Below are 15,953 nucleotides of genomic sequence, written 5' to 3'. Positions count from 1 at the left end.
AATTTAAGTATAGTGTGTGTAGTTCCACTGTCTGCTATACAGAGATCTCCACCACTTGATTGATGTTGTATTCCAGCAATATTCATATTGAACTTCATATATAAGAAATAAATAGTGAGTACATTAATATTACACAATATTTTACACGCAAATAGATAGTACTGAAACATTTAGCAAACATGATGACAAAGACAGACGACATTAAATCGTTTATTTTTCGAAAGACACACAACTTAAACATTCAAGAAATCTTCATATAAATCAGATGGTTTCTCAGTGACTGTTGGATCGACGTTATCCACAAAGTTTACTTCCTTTTCTTTATCTTTCAGCGAATCCTGATACATCTTAACAAGATGTTTAGATGTTCGGCAAGTATTAGCCCAGTGGCCCATTCTACCACATCTGTAGCAAGATTCTTCAGAATTTTTAGAAGAATTTTCTTCAACATCTTGTTTAGTGGGCTTGTTTTGTGGTTGATATTTATATTTTCGTGGACTATTATTTCTTTGACCACCACGGCCACGACCACGACCACGTCCTCGCCCATTACCATTACCATAAGGATGGTTTCTACCATAGTTATGGCTTTTGGCATGATGATGGTGATGGTTATTATAACCACGACCTTGCCCGCGTCCTTGTCCCTGTTTATAATTATTTGCAGTATTTGCTTCAGGGATTGCAAGTGTACCAGTAGGACGGGATTGCTGATTTTTCATTAATAGCTCATCATTTTGCTCTGCAACTAAGAGATATGAATTAAGTTCAGGATATGTTTTGAACTTTAGCATTCTCAAATTTCTTTGCACTGTGATGTTTGCAGCATTCATTGTGGAGAAAGTTTTCTCCATCATGTCTGCATCACTTATTTCATGTCCACAGAATTTAAGTTGTGAACATGTATTATACAGAGCTGAGCTATATTCATTTACTTTCTTAAAGTCTTGGAACCTTAATGTTCTCCATTGTTCCATAGCAGCTGGAAGTAAAATTTCTCTTTGATTATTGAATCTGCTTTTGAGACCTTCCCATAAAACATGGGGATCTTCTACAGTCACATAATTATTTTGTAAGCATTCATCAATATGTTGATGAATAAAGCAACATGCCGTTGCTTGTTCTTTTTCAGAACAAGTGTTGTTTTCATTTATGGCTTCAAGAATGCCCATTGATTTAAGATGCATTTTTACTTTTATAACCCATGGCATGTAGTTGTTTCCAGTTGATTCTAAAGGAGTAAATTTAAGCTTTTCCAGATTCGACATTTTCTATTAAAACAAACAACATGATAAATTATAGTCACTTTATATTCATAAGTATATAAACATTAAACATAAATTTAATATAACATAAATGATAAGTAGGTGACAGTGTCGACCATATGTAAGCAATCATTAATAAATGTTATATAACATAAATATAAATATTAGTAAACATAAATGATAATTAGGCGACAGTGTCGGCCATATAAATGTTAGATAATAGAAATATAAATGTTAGTAACATAAATGATAATTAGGCGACAGTGTCGGCCATATAAATGTTAGATAATTGAAATATAAATGTTAGTAACATAAATGATAATTAGACGACAGTGTCGACCATATATTATTCAGGTGGTATAACCGACCATATATCATTTAGGTGGCAGAGCCAACCATAATTAGTATTAAGATTATCGTGCTGATAACGTGTTATAATTCAGTAGGCTTATAACTACCTTTAGTGGTTTGATTCTTGATGTTATAATTCAGTAGGCTTATAACTACCTTTAGTGGTTTGATTCTTGATGTTATAATTCAGTAGGCTTATAACTACCTTTAGTGGTTTGATTCTTGATTAAGAATACTAATAATGAAGTGTAAGAACAAAGATGATAATGGAGAGAAAGAAAGAAACACTTTGTAAGTGTGAGAAATGGTGCAAGTTTAATGCTTGCATTCATGGCTATTTATAGCAAAAATATCACAAGTTTAGGTAATACAATAATATTACTTTTGTGTATCAATAATTGACTATCCATTTATATATATATATTTATATATTATAACAATTTGATATATATAATTTGAATTATGAAGGTAATACTTATTACGAAATAATTAATCTGATGCTGTGTATGACTCCCTATACAACATACTTATCCATTAAATTCGAAAACCTAATAACAACTTTAAACAAAAAAGTTACCTTGTAAACAAGCAGTTCAGGGTTAAACTAACAATCTCAATGTATTAACTATCACTTCCTAGCAGTTTACAGCAATAGGACATGCAAATATGCAATTAGTGTACAACTTCAATATAAAGATTTCCATTAATACAAAATACAACATTGAACTTAGGAGAGTAATATTGTCCTTCATTTTACTGTAAATGTAAAAGATTGCTTTTCAAAGGTTTAAAAAAATATATACGAAGAATAACGAATCAAGAATATGAATCTTTATCAGCTACTAATGTCGGTATTTGACCACGATTCACAAAGTCAATCTTGTGCAATCTCAAACAGCAAAGAACCTTTTCTGGCAATTCTTCTGGTTTCTGAGCCTGTTCTCTCAAATATATATGATTCCAAATTAGTTTCTCTTTTTCTTTATTTTTTTTTCTCTAATTTACTAAGAAGATACTCACTCCGTTTCATATTAATAGTTCACAGATAAAAAACATACAACTTAAGAAAATGTCATAAAAATACTACTGTACTTTCTGTTTACTTTCCAGTTTTACCCTTATTTTTTTCTCTCTCTTTTAATCCCATCCACATACATTAAGGGCATAATAGAATTTTACCTTATTATTTTTATCTATCTATATATGGAAGTGGACTTTTAATTTGGAACAACTCAAAATGGAATACTGGACTATTAATATGGGACGGAGGGAGTAATAGTTTGAAATTTTTTACGACAACTCTAAAAAATGTCGTTAACGTGCATAAAAGTGTTGTACATAGCGGTTATATGTTGACTTTAAAGTGACTCATATTTATTTTACATTCTATTCACATGGCTGTCATTACATAAATCCTAACGGTTTTAGTACCTGAATTGTTAGGCCAAGGTTCATTATGCCATCTTTTAAGCGTTCACGAAATGCATCTAATCCCTTTCTTGCTATGTAACTAAACCGATGAATGTCCAAATCAATTTCGAAGTAATTCGATCCCTGCATATATACATATAAATACTTCAACAATTCATGTTTACTAGCCACAATACTTTATTCATTATAATAGTAAAAATGGTACCCGAAAGAAGTTGTGTTGAGGGCGTGAAAGGACAGGTTTTTCGTTGTAAGCATGCAAAAGCTTCCGTTCGGTGCTATTTGAAAGAAGGTCATCAGGGTTAACCACACCAACCATGATCTTCAATCGTTCTCTAAACGCGACTATCGATTCTTTTCTAAAACCCTTCACCTTTTCCATTTCATCGTCCACTAAACTCTGACAAAACAACACGCGTATTAACATCATGATTTAACATGTTTTACAAGTGATTATCATGATTAATTACCTTAATGCTATCTTGAAACTGAAGAGTTGTGTGTTTTTCATAAGTTTCGGAGAGTTTGAAGTATAGAACCAGGCTTATACCCTCACCATCGCTGTCACCAAGGAACATCTGAGCCGTATAACTAGGCAACTGTAATTTGCAGACATAAAACACATAGTAAATAAAATTAAATACCACATTTATGTCAAAATAAAATGTTACAAAAATGGAGAAAACGAACCTGAATATTGACAATGAGTAGAGGTGGCAATTTTCCGTTGCCTTGTAATGAAGGAAGCTCGATGTATTTGGCAATGTGGTTGACTTTTTTGGGGCATACGAAAAGGTCTACACCAAATGGAACATATGGGGAATAGTTTGGAGCTGGTTTTTTCGATTTATCTCTGCAAAATACATAAACTTTTAGGATATTTTCTTCAGTAAAGGTTAAAAAGATAGGAAATTTGATGAATTACTTGAAATAAGATTCGCTTCGGAGGGTGAAAGTTGACGGGTCGATAGCTGACCAACTTCCTGGAGTCGGCTTTTCATCGGTACAACATGGAATCAAGAATCCTGCTCGCGGACGATAAAAGAACTTTTCGGTAGCACCTGCATTTCATCCCTTTTATAATTATAATTGTAATTGTAATTAAAATAATAATGATTTATGCACTTGTTTGCCTCTTATTTGGATGATTCAACACTGAATGCTGAATCATTTAAGTTTGTTTGTGATATCTGAATGACAAGTGATGCTGAACCTTTCTATATGTCCAAATTGCTATTTCGGGATTTCCCAACTAAGTGATGTTACAACCAACAAAATAAGTTTACCGAATAGGAAAGAAAAAATTGTTATTGAAGAACAATATAAAGATTGCATATTTCTATAACTGCTTGTATTTTTAAAGTGGACACTCAAAGTAGGACGCAAGTAGTGTTTGAAAAGTTGAAGTTTTTTACACATACGTGTGCCGTTTGGATCCTCTACTTCGGCTCTTTTTACCGCGAGCTTGATAACAGTCGGTATTCTTGTATGATTCTGTGAGCCTGAATTTGATGTGTTAGTGACCTTATCGTTGAAACTAGCGGAGTGAAACAACTGAGGTGCGCCAGGCTTTAGCATTTGGGCGTGGTTCATATCATCTTTATCACAATTATAGCTACTATAACTGCGTCCTAGCTTGTTTGTAGGGCTCGAACAACCACCGTGTCCATGGTAACTTAGAACGGAAAACACGTTATCTTGTTTGAGTCCGCGTATCGTCAGTGTATACAACTCATTTTGAACCACTCCCCCATTTGGTGTATTAGGATACTCATCGTCTACAATACAAAGTATAAATTAATAAAATTACTTATACAACAATTTAGTATAGTAATTGTTGACTTTAACAAAAAGTTGTAAGGTTTTCCCTGCTTGGGTTACCCGGGAAGGGTGAGTAATCCGACCTCATACTCTAATGTACGCAGCCCATCAGGAATACTGCCTGGCTGTTTCCAACCCTTCACTGACCACCGCAAGATTCTAACATGAGACCTCTTGCAAGGATATGATGTCAGGGGCCCCAACCACTCGGCTACCTTGGGAACGGGTCAGATGGGTTGGTAACGAGTCAAAGAGGGTTTTTTTATACTGTAGCAAATAACAATATGGGCGGGTCAGATGGGTTAGTAACGAGTCAAAGAGGCACTTTTTAAATGCAGGTCAAAATGGGTCAATACTTTTGTGACCCAGATTGTTTTTAACATTGAGATTGATTAATGTATTGAATATGATTACATAACATGGAGCTATTTTATTGATATATCAGTATAATATATCATTGAATGGAAATAATTTAAGAGGTTGTAAGCATTTTATACACTTTAGGTGACTTTATAACCATTTGAAATAAATATAACCGAATCAAGTATGATGGTTGTTCGAGAAGTTAAAAACTAGATCAAACGATACTAATTTTAACGAACTCATTACCTCCTTGCACGCTAGTAAAGTCATCATCCGATTCAGAATCTTCAATGCTGCTGACTGAATCAAACCATGGGTCGTCTACTGCAAGAATCAAACCACGGGTCATTTTCAACCTGTTAGATATTTCTAGTTATAACAGCAAATTAAAAAAAAAAAAAAAAAAAAAATTAAAATTGTACCATGAGAATCGGTCTGACTACAATGTAAGTCTCTTTGAGTGGGTTCATGAGTAGGTTCGGAAGACACTGATTCCCTACATTTGGGAGTCGTATCAGCATTCTCATTGGCCGCACCAGATTCGTCTGCATCGCTGTTCTTCTTCTTCTTCAGTTTGTGAAATTTTTTACTACGATGACGCAGTGATTTCTTTGTTTTGATTGTTTTCGCAAGGTGTGAAGCACCACTACCCATTGTCCCTCTATACCTTCGTGTTAACGTATCAAGCTGAGTCCCTTCTATAAACAAGTAAAACTCATATGATCCTTAAAGATGGGTTAGATACATCGCAAAATGTAACATGAAAATGAAAAATCTTATCAGCCATTTTGTTTTCTAAATTCTAGAATTATCTCAAGATGTCTTAGATAGAGTATCTTGGAGTGACCAGAAAAAAGGTCGAAAATACCGGATAACCTAGTCAGGCCGTGTACATGTTCTGTGTGAAAAGACTCACTTTTCGCCAGTGTTGTAAAATACTTAGGTTACTCCTGATTAATCCCCGATTACTTTTTTTCAAGTACAGTCTGTTCCGTTTTACCAAAATCCGTTTAATTAATCGGTGAACGTCGATTAACGGGTCCAAATCGGATTTGTTGATCAAAGGCGGTTAAAGTCAAAATTGGTCAACATCTTAATATGAATTTAAACTAGAGTTTTAGAGTCTTGAACAAAATGAACGATTTTAAACAATTATGTTAAACTTTACGTTTATGTTTATGGTTTTCTTCTACATTTACATATATGATTTTGAAATATAATATTTAAATGTATATAAAGTACAATCTAATTAAGTCTTGAGTTGCCGAATATTCCTTTCAAAGTTCCAACCGATTAATCCACGAATAGCGAATTTTGCAACCTTGTTTTTCGCACGGTACCGTTGCCATAATATTTTTTATTCATTCCGCTCATATGGAGAAATTAAAACAAATATTTTCGTTTTCTTTGCATGACATTAAAGACAACATGCATATTAATTAACGAATGTAAATAGAGAAAAAACCTGTAATTGGTAAAATGATGAAGATGGCTAATGAACTTGCAATCTCCTCTCTCACACACATACAAAATGATGAAAGCCACCTTGCATGGGAGGAGAGGAGAGGGGGAAAGCAGAAAGGTGGGGTCCTACACTTGTCGGATCCGGGTTGGATTCAATTATATCACAACAACTTAATAAACAAACCTATTTGATTGATTATTGTTGTGTTTTCAAACCAATGCCAAGTTTGAGAAAACAAATTATTTATAGAAATGATGTCCGAGAAAATTAGGTGTTTGTGTTTCATAAAGTCTTTTGAATTTAAACCCCTGTTTTTCGTCCTATAAAAACGATCACCTTTCATTTAATTAAATTCTTCGATTCTTTGATTAATATTTTTCTTGAATCTTGATCGTGATCCACTGATGCTGCACGTTAGTACTAGCTAGTCTAAAAGAGGCGAGTTTAATGGTAAAAAAAATTAAGAAGGAAAGAACATAATGTTGTTTTATTTTACAGTATTTATTTATTTAAATTTCAAAAACTTCATTTTTATTTAGGTTTTTTTTTTTACTTTTAATTAAATTAAATGACTGAGCGTTGAATGCTTACCCGTTTAGTATAATTCATCGCCTTTATTTGTGAAATTTAAATGAGACATGATGTTGCCAAAATAAAATGTTGTTGGATCATTCAAAGTTGAATATGTTCTCTTAATCATTTAACACATTCATTTCTTTTATCATTTTTCATAAATTATATACACACACTTATAAAACAATTATATTTTTAATTTAATAATTCAAAACGTTAACATGTTAGTTTTACATTATCCATATTATTCATTCACAATGGTTATCAAATAAGTTATTGTCAACTCATTCACAACCTTTAATTCATTCACCATAGTTATCATTCAGTACTTAATCATTCTGTTTTATCAAACACATTTTTAATATAGAGATAGAAAGTTGCGATGCTAGAGAGAGAAAATAGATCTGAGATAATAACAAACTTAACAACGTTCCACTAGGCTCTGTTAAACATGGCTAGGTCATCGATCCTTTCAAGAAGGGTGGATGCCTATTGAGTGAGGCACCTCCCTTAACACTTAAGTTCTAGCAAACAAATCGATACCACTTTAAATGTTTTATTGAGTCCTAATAGGTTGTCATAGTTCACATATACGGATTGACAGTCAAGTCACGTTTGTAGTACTGGTGGCACGTGACACAATTGAGTTTAGTCCCTTTATAATTATATTGTGAAGAAATTGTATCAAAGATGGTACTAGCCAAGTGGTTTCTTGCATTGTTATTTACCCGAGGGTTAAGATTTCGTAACCCAATGTAGGGGTGGTCAGTATTTGGTTTGAAACCGTGGAACCCGGAAACAAAACCGAAACCAAATCGGAAAAAACTAAATCGAATTTTAAAAACGGTTTCGGATCGAGTCAAACCGAAACCGAAATTGAATTCGGTTTTCGGTTCGGTTTTAAATATTCTGAATTCGGTTTAACTTAAAATCGAATTCAAAATTTTTATATAATTAATTTTTATATTTATGTTTTAATGTCATTATAATTTGGAATCCAACTAATAAAATATGTTCTCACTATATGACGATTTGGTAGCTCACATTATAATTATGTTATTTAAATTATTATGTTCTTCTTCTTCTTAATAAGAGAAGCAGTAAACGTCATAATCAAGCTGTAAATATTGATAAATCATCGAATTCTTGATTATTTAATACTATGTCATTGTTTTAGGATATAAATAACTAAGATGTCAGTAGCGCCACTATTAAACTACCATCGTTCTCAGTTTTTTCATAATATCCGGTTTTAACGGAAAACCGAACCGAATCCGAATTTGAATTCAGTTTTCTGTTCGGTTAGGTTTTAACTTTGAATTCGGTATTCGGTTTTGCTCAAAAAAAAATTCAAAACTGAATACACCGAACCGAATAAACCGAACAAACCGAAACTAAACTGATGAACACCCCTAACCCAATGTTCCTTTATTTTCGCTATTACTCAATTCCAACTATTTTCCCAGTTTAGGGCCCATTTTATTTTTTTTCTTATTAAATTCTTTTGTTTGAATATATATGACGTGTGAAAAAATTAATTGACGAATAAATAATTATTGTTTGTTTTTTTGGGCTGAATAAGCGTCTAAATAATTAAATCTACTAAATTAAGCTTATAGATGGGTAGTTAAAATAGCAGTTATTAAAAACTGAGGACTTAAATGGAAATCACAATACTTTTGATTTTTTTTTTTTGAAAGGCAATAATACTTTTGATTTTTTTAAATTTAGATGTGTCTGATTTATTAAGTTAAAAACAAATACCACTTAATTGCTTTTCATATTAAATTTCATTGTATTAAGTCAATTAAGTGCAAAACAACGGCCTTAATACTTTACTCCTCCCATGCTTATCTAAATAAATCACAATTATCTTATATATTACTAAAAACACACCTCAATGTTGTCGTTTGGGTTGTGCCATAGTGAAATGTTACTAAAAAAGCGATATAGTTAATTTTTAGTGTTTTTTTATTACTTTTATTGTTGTTCATTAACATGTCGTCGTCGTCGCCATCGTTGTTGTTGGTGCTGGTGGTGTTGCTGGTGCTGGTGCTGGTGCTACTGTTGGTGCTGATATTATTGTTATTGTTGTTGTTGGTGCTGGTGGAATGATAATTGACTATTAATTGATCATAAGTTCACTATTATAGTACTAGTTGTGTTATTGTTATTATAGTATATTTGAATTAGATTTTATTTTTATTTATTTTACTCTTTTCAAAAATTTCAACTTTGAATTGAGATAGTTTTATGAATTATCTTACTCTTTCTAATAATTTGACTTATAATTTTCTCACCATAAATGTTGTTTAGAAAATCACTTATGTATTGTATATAGTGACACTTTAAAAAAACAAAGGCTTTTTACCAAATAATGTGCTTCGAGCAAAAGTAGGTGATGGTCGATCTATTAATTTTTGAAATGATAATTTTCTAGGTAATGGTCCATTACATGCACAGTTTGGGAGACTTTTTTCATCTAGATTTGGAAGAAAATTGCCTCTTACCGGATCGATGTAGTAACGAGGGTGGAAGTGGTCTTGGAAACATCCAATTGGTGCTAGAAACACTTCGTTACTGAATGATTTAATCTCTACCGTGGGAACTGTGGTGACATCGAATGAGGAGGACTCATGACAATGGGTATTAGACAACGAATCAACATTCTCTGTTTGCGGGACTAGGTTATATTTGGATGGCCGAATATTACCTATAAATCACATGGCAACTAAATGGTTAAAATGTATTCTTCGGAAAGACAATGTTTTCTTATGGTGGGTGGCGTTGAATAGATTATCTACACAGTTGAATCCATCAAGAAGGGGGTTAGACATCACGGATATCGGGTGTACCGTTTGTTTGTTGGTTTCCGAATCATCTCAACACGTATTGTTTGGTTGTGATCTCACAATGGAGCTATGGTGTAAGTGCAGGATTTGGGTTAACATACAAATGCCGACATTCACAAATTGGTCCGAGTCTATAGATTGGTATGATGAGTGCAGTGCAAATGAATCTTCTAAGAACAAGTTGTATTCAATAGTTGCGGTATAACACCCTGCCAAATTTCCAACTGACGGCGTGTTAATCAAGGTCCCACAGTTAACAGTTACACCCTCTATATGAGACGTTTAAAGCAATCACATTTAATTTTATTAAAAGTTGACTTTCAAAAAAAACATAAGTCAATAAATCCCAAAATAGAAACACTGTTGTGATCGTAACCACAAGCTAACAGTATTTAAACAGTTGTAAAAGTTTTAAATGCGAAAGTAAATAATGTCTTTAAATAAGTATGCTGACTCCACAGCCAGACCAAGCATCAAATCACAGCGGAAGTCTACCTCTTAAGGACCTGAGAATAAAATACGCAAAACAGGTCAACTAATAATGTTGGTGAATCTACAGATCTAAAATAATGTAACAGTATCTGAAAAACAGTTATCAGAAAAATAGTTCAGTTCATTGACCACGAGATTTTACAAGTACAACTCCAAGTTGCGAAACGTTTACATAATCTACGAGCACCTGAATACTAGCAATGACCAGAGTATAGAATCCACTATACTCCCCTTTACCCCATAAAAATGTTATACACTTGTACGAGTGTATCTAATTTCAAAGTAAATGCACCACAATTGTAAAGTAGGGTGAGGTTGTCAACCTAACGGATCCGTCCATCTAAATTGTGCTTACCCGATGGTAATAAAAGTATTCAAGCTAGGGGCTTTGTGATCAAACTCAATATGTATACTAAGTACTCGTGTCAACATAAAAGCATTTGAAAATGTAAGTACAACAACGTGTATTCTAATCCCTGAAAACATGTAAAAAGCGGGACTGTAGACTCACCTTTGAATAAAGCTCGGATTGAAAAGTGGACAATTAACTTGTGCGATTTAGTACCGAGAAGACCTAAGTATACGTATTTAGGTTGATCAACATATAAGTCTTATATAAATGTGGTTTTATAGAGTAAGTTGTCTTATTGCTCGACTCGACGCGTTTCAAAGTAAAAGTTAACACATAGTCAACTAGTTCATGCATGTCAACAAAGTCAACCAAAGTCAAACCAAAAGTCAAACTTGGTCAAAGTAGTCAACTATCAGTAGGTTCATGTCAAAATTTGGTCAACATATCAAACCTAAGTCAAACAACACATTTTAGATCATAAATGGTCAATTACACGATCACAGTTTATCGTCATGCAAAACGTTTATGTACATGTAGCAAACTTCGCATAATAACTCATAGCACAAAATTCATTATAACATGGCAAACTCCAGATCATAATTAGACTCAAAATAAATTCCAGAAAGTCTGGCCAGGGTCTTATACGATGTCTATAAGTCGGGAATCAGAAGGGGTACATTTATGGTTTGTCAAATTAGTTTCTGACCGCACACTGATTTCGTATCGGCTATAACCGGAGCTAGGGACATGAAATTAACACAAGGTCAGTGGCCATGATTCAAGGACAAGTCAAATTATCATATATCCAAAAATGAGCAACTTTGATCTAGCCAATTAGTACAGTTTATTCAATCAAGTTGGAGGTCCTGTTTTCAGCTCAATTCAGAAGTCATCAAAACTATGGCCCTAGTGTGCACAATGTATAAGGTTTTAGAGGTTGCAACAAGCTAACCATATATCACATAACATATAAAATTCATATCCTAGAAGCATTCATGTTAATTCACAAAACACAAACCACAGAGTATAAATCAGAGAGCAAGTTTCAGATTCGATCTTAGTTTAGCTAGTCACATTCGCATGCAATTATCCGAAGATCTAGATACAATTAGACCATGATATCTGCATGAAAAGTGAAGTAATTTTTGTCTAGATTACAGATATACAAATATATCATCACGGAAATCAATAGATTTTAGCATACAAGTCTTTTTTTCATGCATGTGCTGGAAAAATCCACATTTTCATTCGTTTAGGCGTATCTTAAGTTTTACTCAAGCAGATGACATAATATACTAGTGTAAACTGAGTATTTTTGAATTATCTATCTAATGGTAATAAATTCACAAGCCAATTCGTGACCTATCAATTACAGATTTCTGATCAAGCAACAAAAACACAACGATAATTCAAATTGGCATAACTTGATCACACGGAAATGAAATCAAGTGAATCCAATGCCTAAAATCAATGGTTTCTCATGAGGATTTTAAATACATCATAATAATTAACATTTAACAAAGTTAATTTTCTGTACACACAAGAATCAAATTCGGTTTTCATGTAAATCGATCAAATCGGACAAATTAACGCATCTAACATTAACCACACGTCAAGACTTGAGCAATAGACAACAAAGACTATGAAACACTAATAAAATTCAGATTTTAAAAGTTAGGGTTTATGAAATTATACCATTGATCGTGAAATTAACAACGCACACACGTAGAGGACAACGCGGATTGCAAGTTTGATGTTCAAGGCTTGCGCAAAAACTAAATTTTTGATGGTGGCATGTGACGACCCGGAAATTTCCGATCAAAATTTAAACTTAATATTTATATGATAACATTATTCCGACATGATAAGCAATAAATTTTGACGAGTTTTAAAACTTTTGAAATGAGTTTCATACAAACAATTGACCAACCATTTGTTCGACGATTCACGAACGTCATAACTTGTATTAAATATATACTTATATATATATATATATACTTATATATATACTTATATATATATATATACTTATATATATATACTTATATATATATATATATATACTTATATATATATATATATATATATATATATATATATATATATATATATATATATATATATATATATATATATACATGGATATATGGATTATATCTAACTTGAATATATGATAGTTAGATATCTCATTAAGTATATTAATAATGGGTTTTATATATATAAATTGAGACTACTAACTTAAGGGTTTCGAAAACAATATATATATGTAACATTTAACGACGTAATAACCCTTATGTTAAAATGAATATATATGTATTGTATTAAGATGTATTAATACACTTTTGAAAGACTTAAATACATATATTAATATAAGTATATTCAATAAAGATAGCTATACTCGTATTCGCATTCTATTTCCTCATGAATTCTATTCGTATTTTTACGGTATTTTTACCCGTCTAATACACAGCTTATTGATGTATAACTATTGAAAAATACACTCCTTAGCAGCCCCATTTTTGGATCCTAGCATCTTTTGTCTTGTTAATGAGTCATGAGACAAAACTCACAAGTTTACTAACTATTTTGGCAACATATGACTCCATTATTAACTTAAAATTCGTCCATATGTACCACCCCATTTTTCCATTCCATTTTCTCATTCTTTACTCCAAATTACTCTCTCAAAATACTTCTATCTTCATACTAGATCATCACCAAGCATTTTTCTCATCATCTAGCTTCAAAATCAAGGTAGAACACTTCTTAAAACTCTTGTTAAATTCCTACTCTATTGCTATCTTAATAAGTTTATAAAACTTGTAAAAACTAGAACTTGTTTTGGTGGAAACCAAGCATGTTTATAAACTAATGTAACCTTACTAACTTGACTTTAAAAACACTTATTTATATGTATTATGATATTATATTAAGTTATTATAAGAATTTATAACTTGTATATATGTATAACACCTTAGAACTTAATATACAACAATTGGTCTCTTTCGGTTCTTGAAAACTGTTTTGACAAACGAATTTAAAAGCTATCTTAAACTTTGTTTTAGAGCATATAACTCTGCATATATGTTAATATATATGAATCAAGATTTCTGTAATTTTTTCATGATTTTATACGAAGTGAAAGTGTTTTTCAAAAATTCATTAGTTGACTAATGACAGATTTTATCCGAATCTGTCCACCGTTACAAGTTAAGGGCATAAGCCTAACTTCGACTATGAAACCAAAACTTTTCGATTATGTTTTGAAAACAAAACATATTAAGGAGTCTCCAGCAACTTGACTCATTAAAAACCATGTAGTAACAAATAATTTATGAATCGAAAGATTTGGCTATGATTAATGTTGTATGCTTAATCAATCTAACTAGAAAACTATGCTAACTAATACTTGGGCTATTTTCCTTGATAACACCTATTAGTGTATATGTTAATAACTAAAATAAAGAAGGAAAATTAAAAATATTGAGTTTAGCTATTTTTCATAGCCTACGGACTGTTCCTATGACGAATTATTGAACTGTGCTAACAGATTTACACACCTGTGACAAAATGAAATTTTAACTAACCTATACTCCGATTCAGAACATATGCCGATTATGGATGGTTATAGGACTCAAATACCTTTCCAATGATGACTCTTACACCTATACAAGTCGAACACACTATGAGATATACCTATCGGGAGTTGACTATTTAAAATCAGGAAATCTATATAAGATTTAAAATAAGACTAACAACTAATTACTAATTAATATATAAACTTGTTTTATCAATATTATATGTTAATAAATATATATAATTGATATAGGTTCGTGAATCTGAGACAAACCCTGCACTTGTTCAGTGCCGTCATATACATAATTGCTACGAAATACAGTATTGTGAGTTTCATTTGATCCCTTTTTAATTGCTTTTGCAATATATATTTTTGGGCTGAAAATACATGCGCTGCTTTATGTTTGACGAAATAGATACAAGTACTTAAAATATATTCTACATTGAGTTGTACCACTTTGCATATCTTCCCTAATAGCTTGGTAACTAATATTTACATGTTGGAAGAACATGTAAGCGCGAATCCTATTGATAGATCTATCGGGTTTGACCACTCCAACCGGGATAGTCGCTCTAGTATCGTAAACGGTTGCATAGTACTTCATTTTTACTACACTTGGTACAGTGTAGGGAGATTTCATAATAAAGAGAATATGCCACATTAATTGTTAAGTATGGTTACTGAAGCGCTCAACAACTTATAAAATACTTTTATACACTTGCGAGTGTACGGATATTTATGGAAACTGAAATCTTGTAGTCTATTACTATTACGGGAATGCTTGATTATGATAAACTAATGAACTCACCAACCTTTTGGTTGACACTTTAAAGCATGTTTATTCTCAGGTATTAACGAAATCTTCCGCTGTACATTAGCTCATTTTAAGGATATTACTTGGAGTCATTCATGACATACTTTGAAAGACGTTGCATTCGAGTCGTTGAGTTAATCAAGATTAATATTAAGTCAATTATAGTTGGATGTAATATGAAATGGTATGCATGCCGTCAATTTTTAATGTAAAAAAAAGTTTGTCTTTTAAAAACGAATGCAATGTTTGTAAAATGTATCATATAGAGGTCAAATACCTCGTGATGTAATCAACTATTGTGAATCTTTTATAATGTATATGAACGGGTCCTTTCAGTTGGTATCAGAGCGGTGGTCTTAGCGAACTAGGTCTGCATTAGTGTGTCTAACTGATAGTCGTTAGGATGCTTTAGTGAGTCTGGACTTCGACCGTGTCTGCATGTCAAAAGTTTTGCTCATCATTTTTGTCGGAAATTACCTGCTTATCATTCTTAGTGTAGATACATCTTATTGCATTGATTGCATGAATAGTGTATAGACAACATCTATATCTTAGTGTATCTGCTAATTCATATTTTAGCGTATCTGTTACTGTAAA

General features: G+C 32.2%; 2 protein-coding genes across 2 annotated transcripts; one reads left to right on the top strand and one right to left on the bottom strand.

Moving 5' to 3' along the window:
• Positions 1 to 2,348: 2,348 nt before the first annotated feature.
• On the bottom strand, positions 2,349 to 5,885 carry LOC139868678 (uncharacterized). The gene is made up of 9 exons (XM_071857012.1): positions 5,654 to 5,885; positions 5,478 to 5,600; positions 4,469 to 4,825; positions 3,973 to 4,108; positions 3,738 to 3,900; positions 3,518 to 3,646; positions 3,253 to 3,447; positions 3,048 to 3,170; positions 2,349 to 2,552 (listed from the first exon to the last, which is right to left on the bottom strand). The coding sequence occupies exons 1-9, from the start codon at positions 5,883 to 5,885 to the stop codon at positions 2,433 to 2,435; spliced, it is 1,578 nt and encodes a 525-aa protein (XP_071713113.1). The 3' UTR covers positions 2,349 to 2,432.
• A 4,108-nt stretch (positions 5,886 to 9,993) lies between these two features.
• On the top strand, positions 9,994 to 10,326 carry LOC139868677 (uncharacterized). The gene has a single exon (XM_071857010.1). The coding sequence runs from the start codon at positions 9,994 to 9,996 to the stop codon at positions 10,324 to 10,326; it is 333 nt and encodes a 110-aa protein (XP_071713111.1).
• Positions 10,327 to 15,953: the final 5,627 nt, after the last annotated feature.

Source organism: Rutidosis leptorrhynchoides, chromosome 9 (genome assembly GCF_046630445.1).
Source record: "Rutidosis leptorrhynchoides isolate AG116_Rl617_1_P2 chromosome 9, CSIRO_AGI_Rlap_v1, whole genome shotgun sequence".
NCBI lineage: Eukaryota > Viridiplantae > Streptophyta > Magnoliopsida > Asterales > Asteraceae > Rutidosis > Rutidosis leptorrhynchoides.
The sequence above is the reverse complement of the archived record's forward strand: the minus strand, read 5'-3'. Positions and strand labels throughout refer to the sequence as shown.

Coding starts and splice junctions, on each gene's coding strand:
- LOC139868678 (XM_071857012.1), bottom strand. CDS start 5,885: ATGGGTAGTGGTGCTTCACACCTTGCGAAAACAATCAAAACAAAGAAA. Junction 5,601..5,653: donor TAGTCAGACCGATTCTCATG/GTACAATTTTAA, acceptor TGTTATAACTAG/AAATATCTAACAGGTTGAAA. Junction 3,448..3,517: donor AGTTTCAAGATAGCATTAAG/GTAATTAATCAT, acceptor TTGTTTTGTCAG/AGTTTAGTGGACGATGAAAT.
- LOC139868677 (XM_071857010.1), top strand. CDS start 9,994: ATGGCAACTAAATGGTTAAAATGTATTCTTCGGAAAGACAATGTTTTC.